Source organism: Clinocottus analis, unplaced genomic scaffold (assembly GCF_023055335.1).
Source record: "Clinocottus analis isolate CAN_PGR_092001 unplaced genomic scaffold, fCliAna1.0.p SCAF_17, whole genome shotgun sequence".
Lineage (NCBI taxonomy): Eukaryota > Metazoa > Chordata > Actinopteri > Perciformes > Cottidae > Clinocottus > Clinocottus analis.
The window spans coordinates 9,766,416-9,782,758 of NW_027175898.1; the positions used below are offsets into that span (position 1 = coordinate 9,766,416).

At 38.4% G+C, this 16,343-nt stretch overlaps 2 protein-coding genes across 3 annotated transcripts in view; one reads left to right on the top strand and one right to left on the bottom strand.

The window, feature by feature from the left end:
- Positions 1-16,343, bottom strand: part of fancm (FA complementation group M) — a 36,543-nt gene that overhangs the window by 18,752 nt on the left and 1,448 nt on the right. For both annotated transcript variants that reach the window (XM_068580511.1, XM_068580510.1), the window contains exons 2-4: positions 16,152-16,324; positions 15,665-15,742; positions 15,370-15,528 (exon numbers count right to left, since the gene is read on the bottom strand). In XM_068580511.1, the coding sequence (XP_068436612.1) occupies positions 15,370-15,528; positions 15,665-15,742; positions 16,152-16,324 (410 nt within the window). The remainder of the gene's footprint in view (positions 1-15,369; positions 15,529-15,664; positions 15,743-16,151; positions 16,325-16,343) is intronic.
- soul3 (heme-binding protein soul3) lies at positions 1,305-12,429 on the top strand. Its single transcript, XM_068581016.1, has 5 exons — positions 1,305-1,854; positions 8,874-8,968; positions 9,640-9,781; positions 9,929-10,112; positions 10,256-12,429. The coding sequence occupies exons 1-5, from the start codon at positions 1,629-1,631 to the stop codon at positions 10,425-10,427; spliced, it is 819 nt and encodes a 272-aa protein (XP_068437117.1). The 5' UTR covers positions 1,305-1,628; the 3' UTR covers positions 10,428-12,429.

Consider the following 16,343-nt stretch of genomic DNA (forward strand, 5'->3'; position numbering starts at 1 on the left):
TGTGTGTGTGTGTGTGTGTGTATATATATATATATATATATATATATATATATATATATATATATATATATATATATATATATATATATATATATATATATATGTGCGTGGGTGTGTGTATAAAAGGTAAATATTGCATCACAATGATGTAGGTGGAGGTCTAAAGCCAGGCAGGAGGCCTACAAGTAGAGCAGTTTAGGATGTGTGTATCATTGCATCTGTGTGTATTTAAATGAGAGGATGTCCGCTCGAGTGCAAGTTGAAGAGTGCAACATGGTGGTTGGCTGTTGCAGTGACACAGATCAGCGGAAATCCTGCTTAGTCTGTCCCAGAGCACACAAGTTCAAGTTTGTTTATGGTCCTCCAAGGGTGCACTACATTTTCATTTACCATTAGCCACAATTGAAGACACATTATTAAAATAAAGAACAATATGTATATAACATGCATTATCAGTCCTCTTTTTCAGGTTTTCTGGTGGGTCTACATAGCTTGTTGTGTATTTGAAGTATGTCGCAATGAGTCTGTATTATCTCATCAATTATGGCCGTCATGCAGACACATGTACATGCTCCACTACTCTGTGTCCTGTTAAGACATTCATCAATTTCTTAAAGGTTCGGGATGCAACTGAACACATGTGTTCAAGCAAGCAGGCGTCACTACACAGAGTGTTAGGCTACATATATATGAGTGACATGTAAAACTGCAGTCACTAGGACTGAAACCAAAAAGAGAGCAGCCTTTATTACAATACCAGTAGACCAGAAAAACAGCTTGTAGTCTGAATTTACCGATTAAAAGATAAGTTGATTAACAGAAAACTGTTTTGATAACCAATTGAGGATTTCCTTTATTTGTAAAATCATACCAATTTGGCTCCTCATACAATCATTTATTGTTAATTGAATATCTTTGGGATTTGATCAAAGCAACAACAACAAATGCTATGTTTGTGTTGTTATTGTTATTATTTGTGCTACTGTTGATTTGATAGTGAAAATAATTGTGAAGAGTTGCAGCAATGGGCTGAAGCACATCAGTTCACGCTTATAACAATAATCACAAAAAATTACGGCGGAGATGTTTCTGTTCAACACCAAAGCGTTTGTTATAGTTTCCATCTTGGCCCTCTCTGTGATTAGCACTGGAGGAAACTGGAGTCTGCACGCGGGCAGGGGGGTCTCGAGCCTTTATAGTGGCGGGCAGCGGAGGGAGAAAGGGGGCGGTCCTAGGAGCCCGCAGCGTCACGTGCTCCGCCCTCGTCTCCTGTAAACATCACGTTCACCTCCGGCTACGGAGGGAGAAGTCACTCTGCTCCGCGCGAGCGAGAGAGTGAGTTCACTTCTTCCTCGGTTTAGTTGGCGAATATTACGAAGGGATGCGTCTCGTTTAAAGTCCGATGTCCCACAGGCCAATACGCATATGGCTCCATGCGCCGAGGAGAGATTTGTGGTGCCTGGTTTGTTGACCAGAAAGTAGCAGCTGCCCCGATCTGGACGAGCAACGCGCGCAGGTCCGAAGGGAAAAGGACACTTTGACGAGTTTCGCAGTTTGTTTTGATTTCCCAGGCAAACCCTTTGGGGTACTTTCCCCTCGGTAGGCAGCGACGAGTCTGACGAGCAGCGATGGATCGAGGTGGCTGTCAGATGAATGGCGGTAACGGCGGCGGTGGCGACGACGGCAGGCCCGACCAAACCGGCATGATCACGCTGGAGGACCTGGAGTCTTTCTCGGAGGAGCAGCTGGAGGACTCGGACAACCTCGACGATGAGGATAAAGACATGGACGATGACCGGCTGCTGCACTACTGGCAGGACGTGGCGAGGGGACACCAAGTGGAAGTTGCTCAAGGTAAACGCAAAAATAAATAAACACGACATGGACGGGACACACGACTCTGAAATAATACTAGATTATATTATTATTAATATTATTGTAATAATAATAATAATAACTGTATGTATATAGCACCTTTTAAAAACTAAGTTTACAAAGTGCTCTACAGATAAGCAAAGCATAGTCATAACTTAAATAGTGGTAAACAAAATGGACCATAACATGAAGGCAATGAATACCACAAAACCAAACAAATAGTCAAAAAGAACAGTAGAAAACAAATCTATCAAATATACAAACAAAACCAGAGGAACAAAATAACTGCATAATATATCATAACAGGACGACTTCCCTTAAAAGCAATTCTATAGAAAATGGGTTTCAAGAAGTGATTAAAAAGATATTAGTCCTATTTAGGGCCTTTTAATTTGAGATATATACTCAGGTGAGGACTATAAAACAACAACAAAATAAATGTTTGGCATAAAGCATACCATAATACACATTGACCTAGTTTCCAGTGATGCACATCTATAGATAAACCAGTGCATCACATCCCCTGTGCAGTAGGCCAACGTGTGTTTTGGCTAAAATGTATGTATCAAAGTTAAATCATCAGCCATACAAGGTCAAACTTCTTGTATGGTGACGGGCTGTAATTTAAACAGCAATCGGACACTATTATTATATAGTGTTTTTTCTATGAATGGTTATTACTGTAGGAATATGACTTAACATTTTTTCCTCATATAGCCCGATATCAAAAATGTATATTAAAATAAACTTTAACCAGGAAAAAAGGAAGGAATATGGTCCAAAACAAAAGCAGTAATAGTATGGTTAATAATATAGTAATACTATAATGTGTTGTGTCTAGCAAGTTGCAAACTTAATAGAAAATAAATGATGAAATAAAAAAATATGTTATCTGTAGTTTTGTGTTGTGCCTGATGATTAAACAAAAAAACATGCCATTTTTGCAGCGATCGTGCCTCCCCATGAAGTGAATGGTTTTAGTGTTAGTAGTTCTAGCATAACTATTGCAATACGGAATAACTGAGTTTATTGAAATATTTGATTACCGTATATAGCCACCGTAATCTAATAGGCAAAAAATCCCATCGCCACTGTTCAAATCTGATTTAATGAAGAGCCGCTTTGCTTAGCTGCGAAATGCAGAGGATAATCTAATAAATAAAATAGGCCGTGATAAACACTGGCTGCTCACACTTTTGATTAAGCACTTTTTCCTTTGATTGACATTGTGTTATTGTTTTTTTTCCAGATAGTGAGATTGGAGTTTTGGTTGTCCTTGTTTTTACCTTGATATGTATTTATAAACAATATAAGCAAAGGAAAACCAGAGTCAAATTCCAATACCCTATATATTTGGCCAATAAAATGAAACATGACAAAATGTTGCTAAATTGACAAAATACAATTTATTAAATGAAATAAACTTGATTATTATTTTATGTAATTCTAGTGTAACGCATATCAACATAAAATGTTATCTTAATATTCAATTACAAACTACAGAGAGCTTTCTGTGTGCGAGAGCTACGTAACACGCGGTTGAAAATTCTGTCGCTATGGACAGCAAAATGTTAAAATATTTTAGTCTTTGGATGGCAATGCCATCTACTGTTCCCGCTGACGGTATTCTCTGCCTGTCACGCCTAGTTTGAATGTTCTTAAAATGAAAGATATATCCAGTTTGCCATCTACCATTTGCACGATCCCATGGGAATGCAACAGAGCTGATTCTGAGCCGACAATATACATTCAGCCAACGACTGCAGATTCACAGACAGAATGGGACTTGAGGGTTTTTTTTATTTATATATATATATACATATATATATATATATATATATATATATATATATATATATATATATATATATATATATATATATATATATATATATATATATATATACATATATATATATATATATATATATATATCTATATATATATATATCATCATCAAGGTTGACCTGCTGTGCACCGCCTAAACCAAAAAGATGGCTGCAGCAGACCAATCCAGTGTCTGATTCCCCTTCTGAGTCGAATAGTCAACAAATCGGTCGTTTTGGTCTTTGTCGACTCAGATCTCTTACGTGGATTTGTCCTTCTTCATGCTTTTTCCATGTTTAATGACTTATGTCCAAGAAACATATAAACAAGTCTCTTCAAACACGTTTGGTCTGAATTGGTCTAAATTGGCTTCTTTTTTTTAAAGTGGTGACAGCTTTTTAAATAATTAACCTGAAAGTTTAAGTTATTGTTGCAAAATCACACATGTGTTTTCAGTCACAGGTATTTCCATGGCCTTATTTACAAAGTCTATTATCATTCAAATATTTTCTCTGGAAAATTGTTGACCAATATACTTCAGAAGTACCTAAATTCAGGAGTACAACTTACTTAAAACATCTGAATAAACAAATAAACCTATTGACCTAAACTCAACTTTAACTTCCTACAATTATTCATTATTTTTCTTTGCACATACTTTATGGTCTTTCACCTTTAGGGTCCAAAACAACAAAGTCAACATCAAAGTGTTCTTTTAGTTCAATTTGTGTGGCTAATATTTGTGAATAGTACTATCTACATGTGACCCATTATCACTAGTTTACTCTGCCTAAAAGTCATAAGCAGTTCAACCAATGTGATAATTTGTCCATCAACAAACAATAAAAGATCAGGAATAAAAACAGAAGAAAATGGGAATATTTTTGAGAAAAGCCAGAAGACATTTTGAGAAGGAGCCTTTTTGGTGCCCACTCAGAATCCAGTAACACAGACTGGCACATTTTCCTCCGGCTGCCCTCAGATTACGGCACTAATTGAAGACTGAAATCACTTAGTGGAGCTTTCTGACTCTGGGGGATTAGCTACCTGCTCTGTACTTGTACTGAGGTTGGGGCTGCTAAACCCTGGATTACAATACTGTTGTTAAGGACACAGGTCAAGGCCATAGTAAACTCCTTTGCCCTAATTGGAATAACGAATAGTGGACAGGGTTGATGTTTGAACTCTTATCAGTTTTTTGATTGGCTAACATTAGCTAATGCTAGTATGCAACGACGCTGCCTGGCCAAAAAAAAAGTCGCCGCCTGGATTTAACTAAGCAAAGAGCCTCCTATTGGATAATTACTGCACGGGCGATTATCTTTCAACTGGTGCAATGAGTTGTTTCTCATTTCTTAAACCATGTCGAGAGACACATCCCGTAGTCGTGGAAATGATGTTAGTCTGTTTATGAAGAGTCAAATCATTGGCATGCATCAAGCAGAGAAAACATCTAAGGAGATTGCAGAAACTACTAAAATTGTGTTAAAAACTGTCCAACGCATTAATAAAAACTGGAAGGATAGCGGGGACCCATCGTCCTTGAGGAAGAAATGTTGCCGCAAAAAAAATCCTGAATGTTTGTGATCGGCAATCACTTAAACGTTTGGTGAACTCAAATCAAAGAAAAACAACAGTAGAACTCAGGGCTATGTTTAATGGTGAAACTAAGAGTATGTCCACACGCACAATGCAAAGGGAACTCAAGGGATTGGGACTGAACAGCTGTGTGGCCTTAAGAAAACCACTAATTAGTGAGGCTAACTGGGAAAAAAGGCTTCAATTTGCTAGGGAGCATAAAGATTGGACTCTGGAGCAATGGAAGAAGGTCATGTGGTCTGATGAGTCCAGATTTACCCTGTTCCAGAGTGATGGACACATCGGGGTAAGAAGAGAGGCAGATCAAGTGATGCACCCATCATGCCTAGTGCCTCCTGTACAAGCCTATGGCAGCCAGTGCTATGATCTGGAGTTGCTGCAGTTGGTCAGGTCTAAGTTCAGCAACAGTATGTGCTCAAAGAATGAAGTCAGCTGACTGACCAGGTTATTCCATCAATGGATTTGTTCTTCCCTGATGGCACGGGCTTATTCCAAGATGACAATGCCAGGATTCATTGGGCTCAAATTGTGAAAGAGTGTTTCAAGAAGCATGAGACATCATTTTCACACATGGAATCCAGACCTTAACCCCATTGAGAATCTTTGGGATGTGCTGGAGAAGGCCTTGCGCAGCGATCAGACTCTACCATCAATAACACAAGATCTTGGTGAGAAATAATGCAAAATATATCTTGTGACATTGCAGAAGCTTATCAAAACAATGCCACAGAGAATGCATGCTGTAATCAAAGCTAAAGGCGGTCCAAGGAAATATTAGTGTGTGTGTGACCTTTTTTTTGGTGGCAACTTTTCTTTTGGCCAGGCAGTGTATAACTCCACCGTAGCTACTAACTAGTTATTTTTTACAGTCAAATGGTGACCGTCAACAGAAATCTCTGAGCTGTACTATTTTACATCTTTGACTGCAGGGCTCAACCCTGAATGGCGAATAAAATGGCACATCGGGCTAATAATTACTCGTCCACAGTACCAGTTTGGTGCTCGCTAGAAAATGGCAGTGGGTAAAGGCAAAGTTTGTGAGCTGTGTCAGCAAGTTTTAGTTTAGTTGAGTGGCTTCAGACAGGATGTGTGTGAAAGTCCAAATATGTATTGATATTCAGTCAAGCTTTTTGCTGGAAACAAAGACAACATTATTCTCAATGGATAAAAAGGAGGAGAAGTAAAAGGAGGTCAGAGGAGCAGAAATCCTCAACTGATGCGGCTGCACAAAAGGCTTCTTCTCACTCGCAAACACGGTCGGATTTATTGCTCCAAAAGTGCTATCAAATGGCCATTTCACTGTTTCTAACATCCCATGAGTAAACACCAAATATAAAGTTAGTAACATAATGTACCATGTCTTTGTCTCCCTTCATAAATATTTATAATAAATGCCATCGCACACCCAAGAAACTAAAAACAAGATTGTTCTTCTGCCAAAAAACACAAACCGTACTCAATTGCATGAAAATCTTTCTTCCACACTAATCAGTCGAGACAATGCTGACATTTTTCTATTCGGTAAGATAACAAGTAGAAGCATGCTTCTGAGATCTGTACCCAACAATATGTTCCTTCACTCGAAGCACAAGATAATAATACATGCCAGTCAACACCTGAAACCTTCCCCGCCGTGTCTGCTAGGTGTTAAATAGACACACCCCAGCTTTCAAAATAATGAACTCAGTCAACTGATCGAATGAGAAACTATGATTAGACTGTAGTTTGAAATGTTGTACACAATGTCTTACTTCTACACACCTATTTTACTATTGTATGTTACATTGCTAAATGCATGAAAAGCCACAAATGGACTGCACTCACTATAGCGAGCAAGACAAGCAAGACTCTACTGCTATTGTTGTCACTGTGCAGTATTTGCAATTTATATAGATTTAGTATATTATACAAATGCTAATTTAACAACAACAACAACATTCATTGAACACGCCGTTGGGAAGGTGGTGCTACTGTAGAGTATGATGGTCTGAGAGTCTGAACCCTATGGGAAGAGTAGTTCTTCACATGACAAACAGAATATCTCAATATTATGTGACGGAAAATAAACAGTGAACAAGAGGTTACTGGAACAGGAGCCAGGGTGAAAGCGGGACATGCTTACAGCCCCGTATTGATTAGAAAGCACAGGTACAAGAACAAGTACAAGAACAAGTTCACTGTTCTGCGTCAACACTGAGCGGCTCTAGAGGGGCTGCCATAGAAACTGGTGAAGTGTTTGCTTAGCCGTGCGTGCAATAGGTGCCCTCTCTGTGAGAATAAACATGCAGCGGCTTAAATGTTTTCTTTCCCTCATTTACACTCTGTCAGTTAATATTTTACTACCTCAAACCTACGTGGTCATTATTCATGCTGAGACAGCCCTCCCACTGTGCGATTTACAGTGTAACCTTGATTTCATGAGGTTTCCCACTGCTGAGAAGTTCACACTCTCATACACACACATTTGTCGAAAGATTGATCTCCTAAATACCACAGATCCCTCTGACCCAGTTGTCCCTCATGATATTGATTGACAAAATTTGATTGAATTGGGTTCCTCTTGAGTGACTTGCATTTGACAGTTCAACAATGGAACACAATGGCATTATTTAATCCGACAACGTGGGCATTATCGTAACAAAGTGTGATGTGTTGAGGCTGTTAATGTTTAATGTATTGACAACTTAGTAGATGAGTTGCTGATGCGGTAGCATTGCGCAATATGGGCCACACTCCATTCAGCTTCAGCATGTGTGGCTAAATTATATCATCAATTGTTTGTGTGTTTCGTTCAGTCAATCATTATAATACAATATTATTTTATATAATATACAAAAACAGAGATTGAAAACGTTAAATACTTGCATAAAATGCTACATCATCAATATGCGCGTAGTAAAATAATCTATAGCAAATTGAAATACCTGTGATTGGTTGAAATTGTAATCCAGCCACGGTTCCATAAGGGGATAAACTACATTGATGCATAAAATGCTGTCAACTCTTATTTAAATTTTAGAGAATACTTTAAAAGCATTGGCTACAGATGTAGTCCCCCTCTATTAATACCAGTCTATATATCTGGCCTTGGGCAGCTTTACTCAGTGTTCTCTCCATCAGCTCCAACAAACATTACTCTCTGCGACATCCTGGCACAGTCATCTGCCCATCTGGCTGCCTTTTCTCACGCAAACTCCCAACAATGCCGGCTAGTAGATCAGATGTGAGTAAGGATGTTTTAAACAGATTAGACGGGAGACGGCAAGTCTAGATATGTTGCGAATGAAAAAAAGTTGTAATAATAAGAGTACACTGTAATTGTATATCACAAAACAAAGGTTCCAAGGTTGTAATGATATAAGAAAAGTGAAATAAGTTAAATAAAACAATAAAATCATCATTAAAATGAAGGAAAAATGCCTTTGTATACAGATACTGAGGATATGTTGTGCATAGGAGATGTACTGTACGTATGTTGTAATTGTGTAACATAAATGTTTTTACCCATGTAAACAATACTTTATTTCTGTTCCACCGTTTCAACGTATTAAATGTTGTTTGTCTGTTGACAGAAATGTCAGAGCCCATCCAACAGCTAACCAGCAACAACCAAGGACGCAGTAACAGAGAAGCCATCCCGTTCACACTCCTCGCACGCAAAGAGAAGGTATCCATCTGACTTTTACTACTTTGAGCACAACAAATATTGTACAGGTATATATAGACACATTTCTATACTTTTGCATGTTCTATATAAAAAGGAAAAAGCTATAAAATTGGTGAGCTCTTCTATGCGAGTATGGGTCAGATATTTATTTTTGACAAGATGGTAGCATGTCCCCCAATACAATAAGCCATTTAAAGTCCTTAGAGGGGTGTATAAATAAATAGTGCTAATTGGTTTAACTTGAGGTAATTAGTTAATTAAAACTTGGCTAGAGACTCCGGTTAAACAAAGGACAATCATGGCACCCTATTCTTAGAGAAGGTCTCAGAGCCTTGTAGAAGGACAGCAGGTAATAGGTCTGAGTAAATTATACTTTATGTATTAGACAAAGAATTATTTTCATCACTAATTTAGCTATGTAAATAATTAGAAATGTTCAGAGTTTGGAAGCTCCACTATCACCGTACGTCATCTTTCTGAATATTTAACAATAAGTGGCTAACAGAGTGATCTGTAAAACCTCCGGATGTAGCTGATCAAACAGGATTCCATTTCATTATACAACTATAATAGCAGTTGTTACAGGACACCAATTCATAAGACTCAATTTAACACAGTAATGATGAGTTCCTACGGTTCTAACTCGTCTTTGGTCATCTTTGCTTCTTCAGTGTGGGGAGCTACTGTGGGAGAAACGCCACTACGAGAAGGGCCACTGGGCTTGTGTAACAATGCGTGAGGAAACTTACGAACAGAGCATCTGCTATGGTTTCATGAAGCTGATGAGATACATCTGCCAGCATAACTCCTTGGGTAAGTACACCAACAAGAAACCATGAAAAAAAATATCCACAGTCTTGCCTTCATTATCATTTGTTGATGATGATCCCCAAGGCAGTACTTTTTTCAGGTCAGCCTGACCAGTAATAATGAGAATGACCATTTCCTTTGCATCTCTAGGTGACTACCTGGGCATGACGCTGCCCATCATCACAGTGGTGCGCACAAATGAGAACCATTCTGTGATCTCCAATGATGTCACTGTGGCGTACTTCCTTCCCATTGAGCATCAGGCCCAACCCCCACTACCTGATGACAATGAGATTGTCATAGAGATCTGGCCCGCCACTGCTGTATACACAAGGTCAGTAGAGAATGAACTATTCCTAACTCAATTCTTCTTGTTTACATGAATGGTTAATACTGATTGTTCATAATGTATTGATTAGAGGTGCTAGAAACAAAAACTTGATGGCGTGCTCATGCACCACTCTCTCCTTCTTTCAGGCCCTTTACTGGTCCCACCAATGAAGTGACCATCGTTAATCAGATCAATGCCATGACTGAGCAGCTGGACTCCCCCAGTTTGAGCGCCAATGACTCGTTCATTGTGGCCGGCTACACCAACCCTGCTCACATCAACCGTCAGAATGAGATCTGGTTCCTCGAGCGACCCTGAGGGAGAAGAAGATCGTGTCGTGCATCATCGTATCTGTGACCCCTGAGCCTGATAAAGACTCCCATAACACTGCCGCAGCTCAGCTACAGCCTCAGGTGCAACACAGTCTTTATTCACCACTTCTACCTAAAAAGGCCACAAGCCCCCGCACACCTCAGCACAGTTGGGGCCTGACATTAACTCAGGCCTTACTCCACCCTCAGTGAATATTCATTCTTGTTCATGTAGATAGAACCTCATTTAACCCAAAATAACTGAACCAAACCACTACCGTACTCTCATGGACACGACCCTGATGTTAAAGACACAATGAGTAGGATTTGTTGGTTGCCGTTTGTGTGAACACAGCATTCAAAGTTGGCCCCTCCTTCTCAGCTCAAAAAAAGGTCACAATGCTCACCAGTGGGGGAAAGCAGAGCCCAGGTCTTTGGACCGGGCTTTCTCCACATGGCATTTTCACCTCGCTATATTTGCGTAGAGGAGGATTTCTGCAATGCACAGAAATGTCTTGAATACAGCCAAAAAAATAAAATAAAGGCATAGGGTTGGGTCAGCAAATACAGACATCGGCACACACTTCTAAGTGATGATTGAGAGGGTTTGTTTTTTTTTTCTTCTTTTTTTGTTTTTTTTTTACAAAATCCTACTCGTTGTGCCTTTCTGGTGAAACATGGCATTTAACTCCTGCTCTTACATTGAGATGGCTAAAAAGAACCATTTCCTAAACACAGTGCGCTCTAGTTAAAAAGTTTAAATAGTTTGAACTCTTCACACTGAACACTGATTGCTGTCATAAAAATGCAGCCGCCTTATCGTGCTCCCTTTCTGTTTGTTGCACAGCCACTTTGTCTCGTCTTGTTGGGTAAAGGTCAATGCACGAAAACAAAATCTCTAGCTCGCTGTGGTGATTACATCTCACTGTTGATCCACTCTTGCTTTATCTCTGGACCAAATTATTTCCTACAGGTTACGCTGTGGTGCCAGTCACACTGCATAGTGCATACCTACTTACATGTTTCATCAGTAAGTGCAAAATTAACCAGATGACAACCAATAAACAAATCAGTCATTACAGTTGCTGGGCCACAAACTTAACCCAGTCAAGGGTTTGGAAAGGGGATTTACAACAAGCAACACAAAACAATAGACAACATCCAAGCCAGAACTGGTAGCTTCCACCGTGAATAAGCTCAACATAACAGGTAATGCTAGTTTAGAAAACAAACACGGAAACAACACTTGGTGTTTGTGCATGAATGTACAGCTGCAGGGAGGGTAAACACACAAAGGACACACGTCTACAAACCAAACACTGAAGAACTCATTGAAGTTACAGCTGAATGACAATCAAAAAGTAATCATTATATCCTTTTTCGCTGGAGAATAAGTCAAGGCATTCCTCATCGCAAATCTATTCACACATATGAATAGTTACGTAGGTACCTCTTTCTCATGCCGTTTCTACTCGCTACCGTGTCAGTGTTTGTGATGAAGCCACAGACATGCTCTCTGTGGATAGCTGCGGTACTGCAGTTGTGCTCGATCTGGCATGTGCATTTCCTGATCGACACTTCATTTCAGTTGGTCGCGTTTAATGCACCATCACGTTGTTTGCCAGGAGTTCAACTTAACGGCCGATCTTCTGAGAAAACCTCTCGTCAAAACTTTGTTATTTTCTTCTTTTTCTTGGTAAACCAGGTAGAGGTGCACCAACTGAACTGGATTTGGGAACAAAACTGGAGCACGCTTAGTTGTACGTCCGCAAACATGGGTGGAAGACGACGTTTACGTTACGTGGGCCAAAGCGGACCCTTGCGTATGAATTGGCCATTATTAATTAACGGTTGAATTTGCAAACACCATTGCTGCTGGTTAGAGACAATGCAACCTACAAAATATATAGAGCGCAGAGAAAATCTTTACTGTTATTATAATCTTTTGTTTGTTTTAGTACAAACTGTTTTCTTAATGGTACATCACCAATAAAAGGAGTCTATAAAGTCAGAGTGAAAGATATATATCTATATATCTATATATATATATATATATATATATATATATATAGATATATATATATATATATATATATATATAGATCTATATATATAGATATATATAGATCTATATAGAGATATATCTCTATATATATCTATAGATATATATATCTATATATATATATCTATAGATATATATATCTATATATATATATCTATATATATATATATATATATATATATATATATATATATATATATATATATATATATATATATATATATATATATATATATACACACACACATATATATATATATACACACACACATATATATATATATATATATACACACACACATATATATATATATATATATATATATATATATATATATATATATATATATATATATATATATATATATATATATATATATATATATATATATGTGTTTATCTTTACTATATTTTTTTATTAAAACAAGCTAATGCAATTCAAATATAACTAAATGATACACAGTAAACCAGCTACACCTAAAGTTCACCTTTTAATATAGGAATGTTAATGCTTCGGAAATGTATAGTTGTTACTTGGGTGTCAGTGGATCAAGAACTGAGCTAGCCAAATCATCCCTGTGTAATTTATCACTGTGTGATTTACCAGGTCAGGGGCATCCTGTGAAATGCTTAGGTGTTCCGTTATTGAGGCCTATTAAAATTGTGAGAAAGTTGGTTGAATCTTATTTAATCCACATCAAATTGTAAAACAAAGAAATGAACAGTTAATATTGGGTTGGGACGGTTGCCCAGAGTTAAAATGTCAAGACATCCAAAGAATTTATTTTGCATTGAATGATTGTATAGTTAATATGACAACAGTAGGGTAATGTAAACACTTGCAAAATAAACACTTGCAAAGCCATTTCATATGTGGGTTGGTTTTCTCTTTGGTTATATGGGATCATCAAGTGTGAGTTTTTCTTTTCTTTTTGCTTATTGTTTTAGTTTTCTGCAAAAGTGTGCTGTTCTGTAAAAGTTTAACAGCGAGAGCTACTGTGATTTTCCTTGTTCAATAAAAACGTGCTTGTCTCCTGTCTTTTGAAATGTACAGTGATTCTGAGTTTTATTGGGCTTTCATTGACAGTTGGCATGTGATTCTAGGAGTATTACCAATATAGACAGTACAGACAAGCTCAGCATGAAGATCTTATTAACACAACTGATTAATTTCCTTTCACCTCTCGAGCATCCTTTGGTAAACAGAATCTGAATTATTGGAAAAGAGATCAAGTTAAAATCTCTTCATAGTGAATTAAATCCCCACAGTTTTGATATTTAGGATATAAATGTACGGTAGATAACAATGTATTGTTACTCTAACAACAACAGCAACAACTGAGCTATTAAAAAAACATTTAGCTTTCATACTGATACATACATACGAAACAACAAGTACTCTATACTGTGTTTTATTACATTAAAAAAGGTATTTCTTCCTTTTTATGGGATCAAATGTAAAAAAACAAAACAAAAGGGGACACACCTTACTTTGTTTTTAAACGCATACCATAACCCCTTTCATGGAAACAGCTAGTGCTCAGTTACTAAAGCATAGTAACATGATGAGTTCTTACAAGAAGGTCACACACAACATGATATATCAGAGTGCAGCCTCCTGCACAATGCATTACTCTGTCTAGTATATGAAAGACACAAGTTTCAGGTAACATTATCACAAATATTAAAACAGAGCTTGAGTGTTTAAACTTTTTTTTTTTTAAGTACAGATTGCTGTGCATAAACGTCAGCAAACTTCAGAAATAATTTTTGCCCTTTTTCTTTCAATTTATGTGGAATGCCACTAAAACGTAAGCTTTAAATTACACCATCAACGTTCATTACAAAGCAACAAGACTGTAACGACACGACAGATGTCTCAGCACTGGCTTGAACACAGTGGACCATTCACGTTTAATCAAAATCACAGAGCTGAGTCACAAGAAAACAGAAAGCTACTTCAGTGGTTATAAGGGCAAAACACTGCCTCTAATGTAGGCCACAAGCTGGGACAACTGAGCCCCAAAAACCTGTCTGCATGACTGGTTCATTCTTCTGATTTGCTCAACAATCATTAAATTCTGCCTGAATAACCGCAGTGATGCTCATTTATCACCCAAATGCAGTGGTATCTCCATTTTGTGTGCAGAGGGGAATGGAGGTTAACGAGCAGGTTGCAGATTGCATTCGGGGTAACATAATGAGAAGGTGGAAAGTAAAAGCAATTCAAGAACAAACAAGAAATGCTATATTAGTTATTACAAACAATCCAAAAAGAATCAGAAAGGAGGGAGGAAAAGACACAAAGAAGACCCAACGGAGCTTATGTTCAACAGGTCTAAACTCTCAAATGCAGGTGTCACATTCCAGCTGCCCAGCCAGACAGATCAAGTGCAGCTGCACATTTACAGTACAGTACACACAGACAGTGAACCGACCCGTGACAAGGAGAGAGAGAGCCTGTAAGGTCTGGCACTGAAGCCAGACCACTGAGTGGGAAAGGATGTTGCTTTCAATACAAATCAATCCATTTTATATTAACTGACTCAGTACGAAGCACACAGCCAGAGTAAAGAGATGTGATGCGGGAAAAGTAACTAACTATAACCACAAGGTGGCAGCCAAGCACCAGAAAAAGTTCCATTCTCACCATAATAAAATTGAAACAAAACAATGGGAGAATATAAACTAACTCTTGTCAAAGTTTGCATGCGTTTGTCAACTGAAGTGTTGTTGCATTTATTACTGATATGAATCAGACTGTAAACACATCACGGGCAATTCATTGATGGTATCAACAAGAAATAAATACATTCTTGGTGAAATAAAAGTTTCCAAATACAGGGAGGAGTTTTGATAAATATGATGCTAAATGGCTTGTGCCTACCTGCAGGTAGCGCGCCTGGTGAGCAGAGAGGGTCTCTCCCAGAGGAACCACCACTTTCTCCACACTGCGCTGGTGGGAATGGGCTCGGATGTCTGGGCTCTCTTCTGAGCGCAGCTCAATGTGGGAGATGAGCAAATTAGAGATCACCGATTGCACCGACTGCAGGGATGGAATGACAGGAGAAGAGAGTTAAATCAGATTTATATTAGAATAGTCAAATGGAGGATTTGCATTTGTGGGTCACATTAGGCTAGAGAGATAATTTAGAGACACAGGTGCCGTATACTGTTCTCACCTTTGTATCCGCCCCTGGAGTTGCACTCAGAGCCAGGATGCGGAATTGCAAAGTCCGGCTACAGAGCTGTCTGATCACCTGAGAAACAAGGAGATGAGCGAGAACACAATAGTTTTAGAACTTTATTGCCATAGTCCAAAAAGGGTAAGAATGCAAGTCTAAAGAGACCCCTTATAGGAAATAGAAGCGAGAGATGAGTTAAAAGCCTCTGTAACCGCCAACGGTGGAAAGTAACTGGTAAAGTACATCTACTCAAGTTTTGTAGTACTTTTACTACAAAAAACATCAACTACTCCTTGGAAGCAATTAGGTAGTGCTACTTAGTGAGAACACCTTGTGGGGGGATTGCCCTTTTAAAGTAACTTTATTGCAGGTTCACAAGCAGAATTGGACATGACAAGTAAAATATAACTTGAAAATATAGTCAGCAATGACATGGAACTGTACGAAATGATAAACTTTCATCATTAGTAAAGGGTCTATTTACCTGACAGTAGGCATGGTTGCCCATCGCCTTGTGAGCTTCATCGATCACCACACACTTGACCTCTTGGGCAGGACAGGACTCTCTGGACAGATCGTTCGCCATAACCTGAGGGGTGAGGAAGAAGACACGTTTGGTCCTCCACACCCCCGGTCTATCCTTTGCTACAGTGGCACCTGCAGATAGGGAGACCGA

Coding starts and splice junctions, on each gene's coding strand:
- soul3 (XM_068581016.1), top strand. CDS start 1,629: ATGGATCGAGGTGGCTGTCAGATGAATGGCGGTAACGGCGGCGGTGGC. Junction 9,782..9,928: donor CTGCCAGCATAACTCCTTGG/GTAAGTACACCA, acceptor TTGCATCTCTAG/GTGACTACCTGGGCATGACG. Junction 10,113..10,255: donor GCCACTGCTGTATACACAAG/GTCAGTAGAGAA, acceptor TCCTTCTTTCAG/GCCCTTTACTGGTCCCACCA.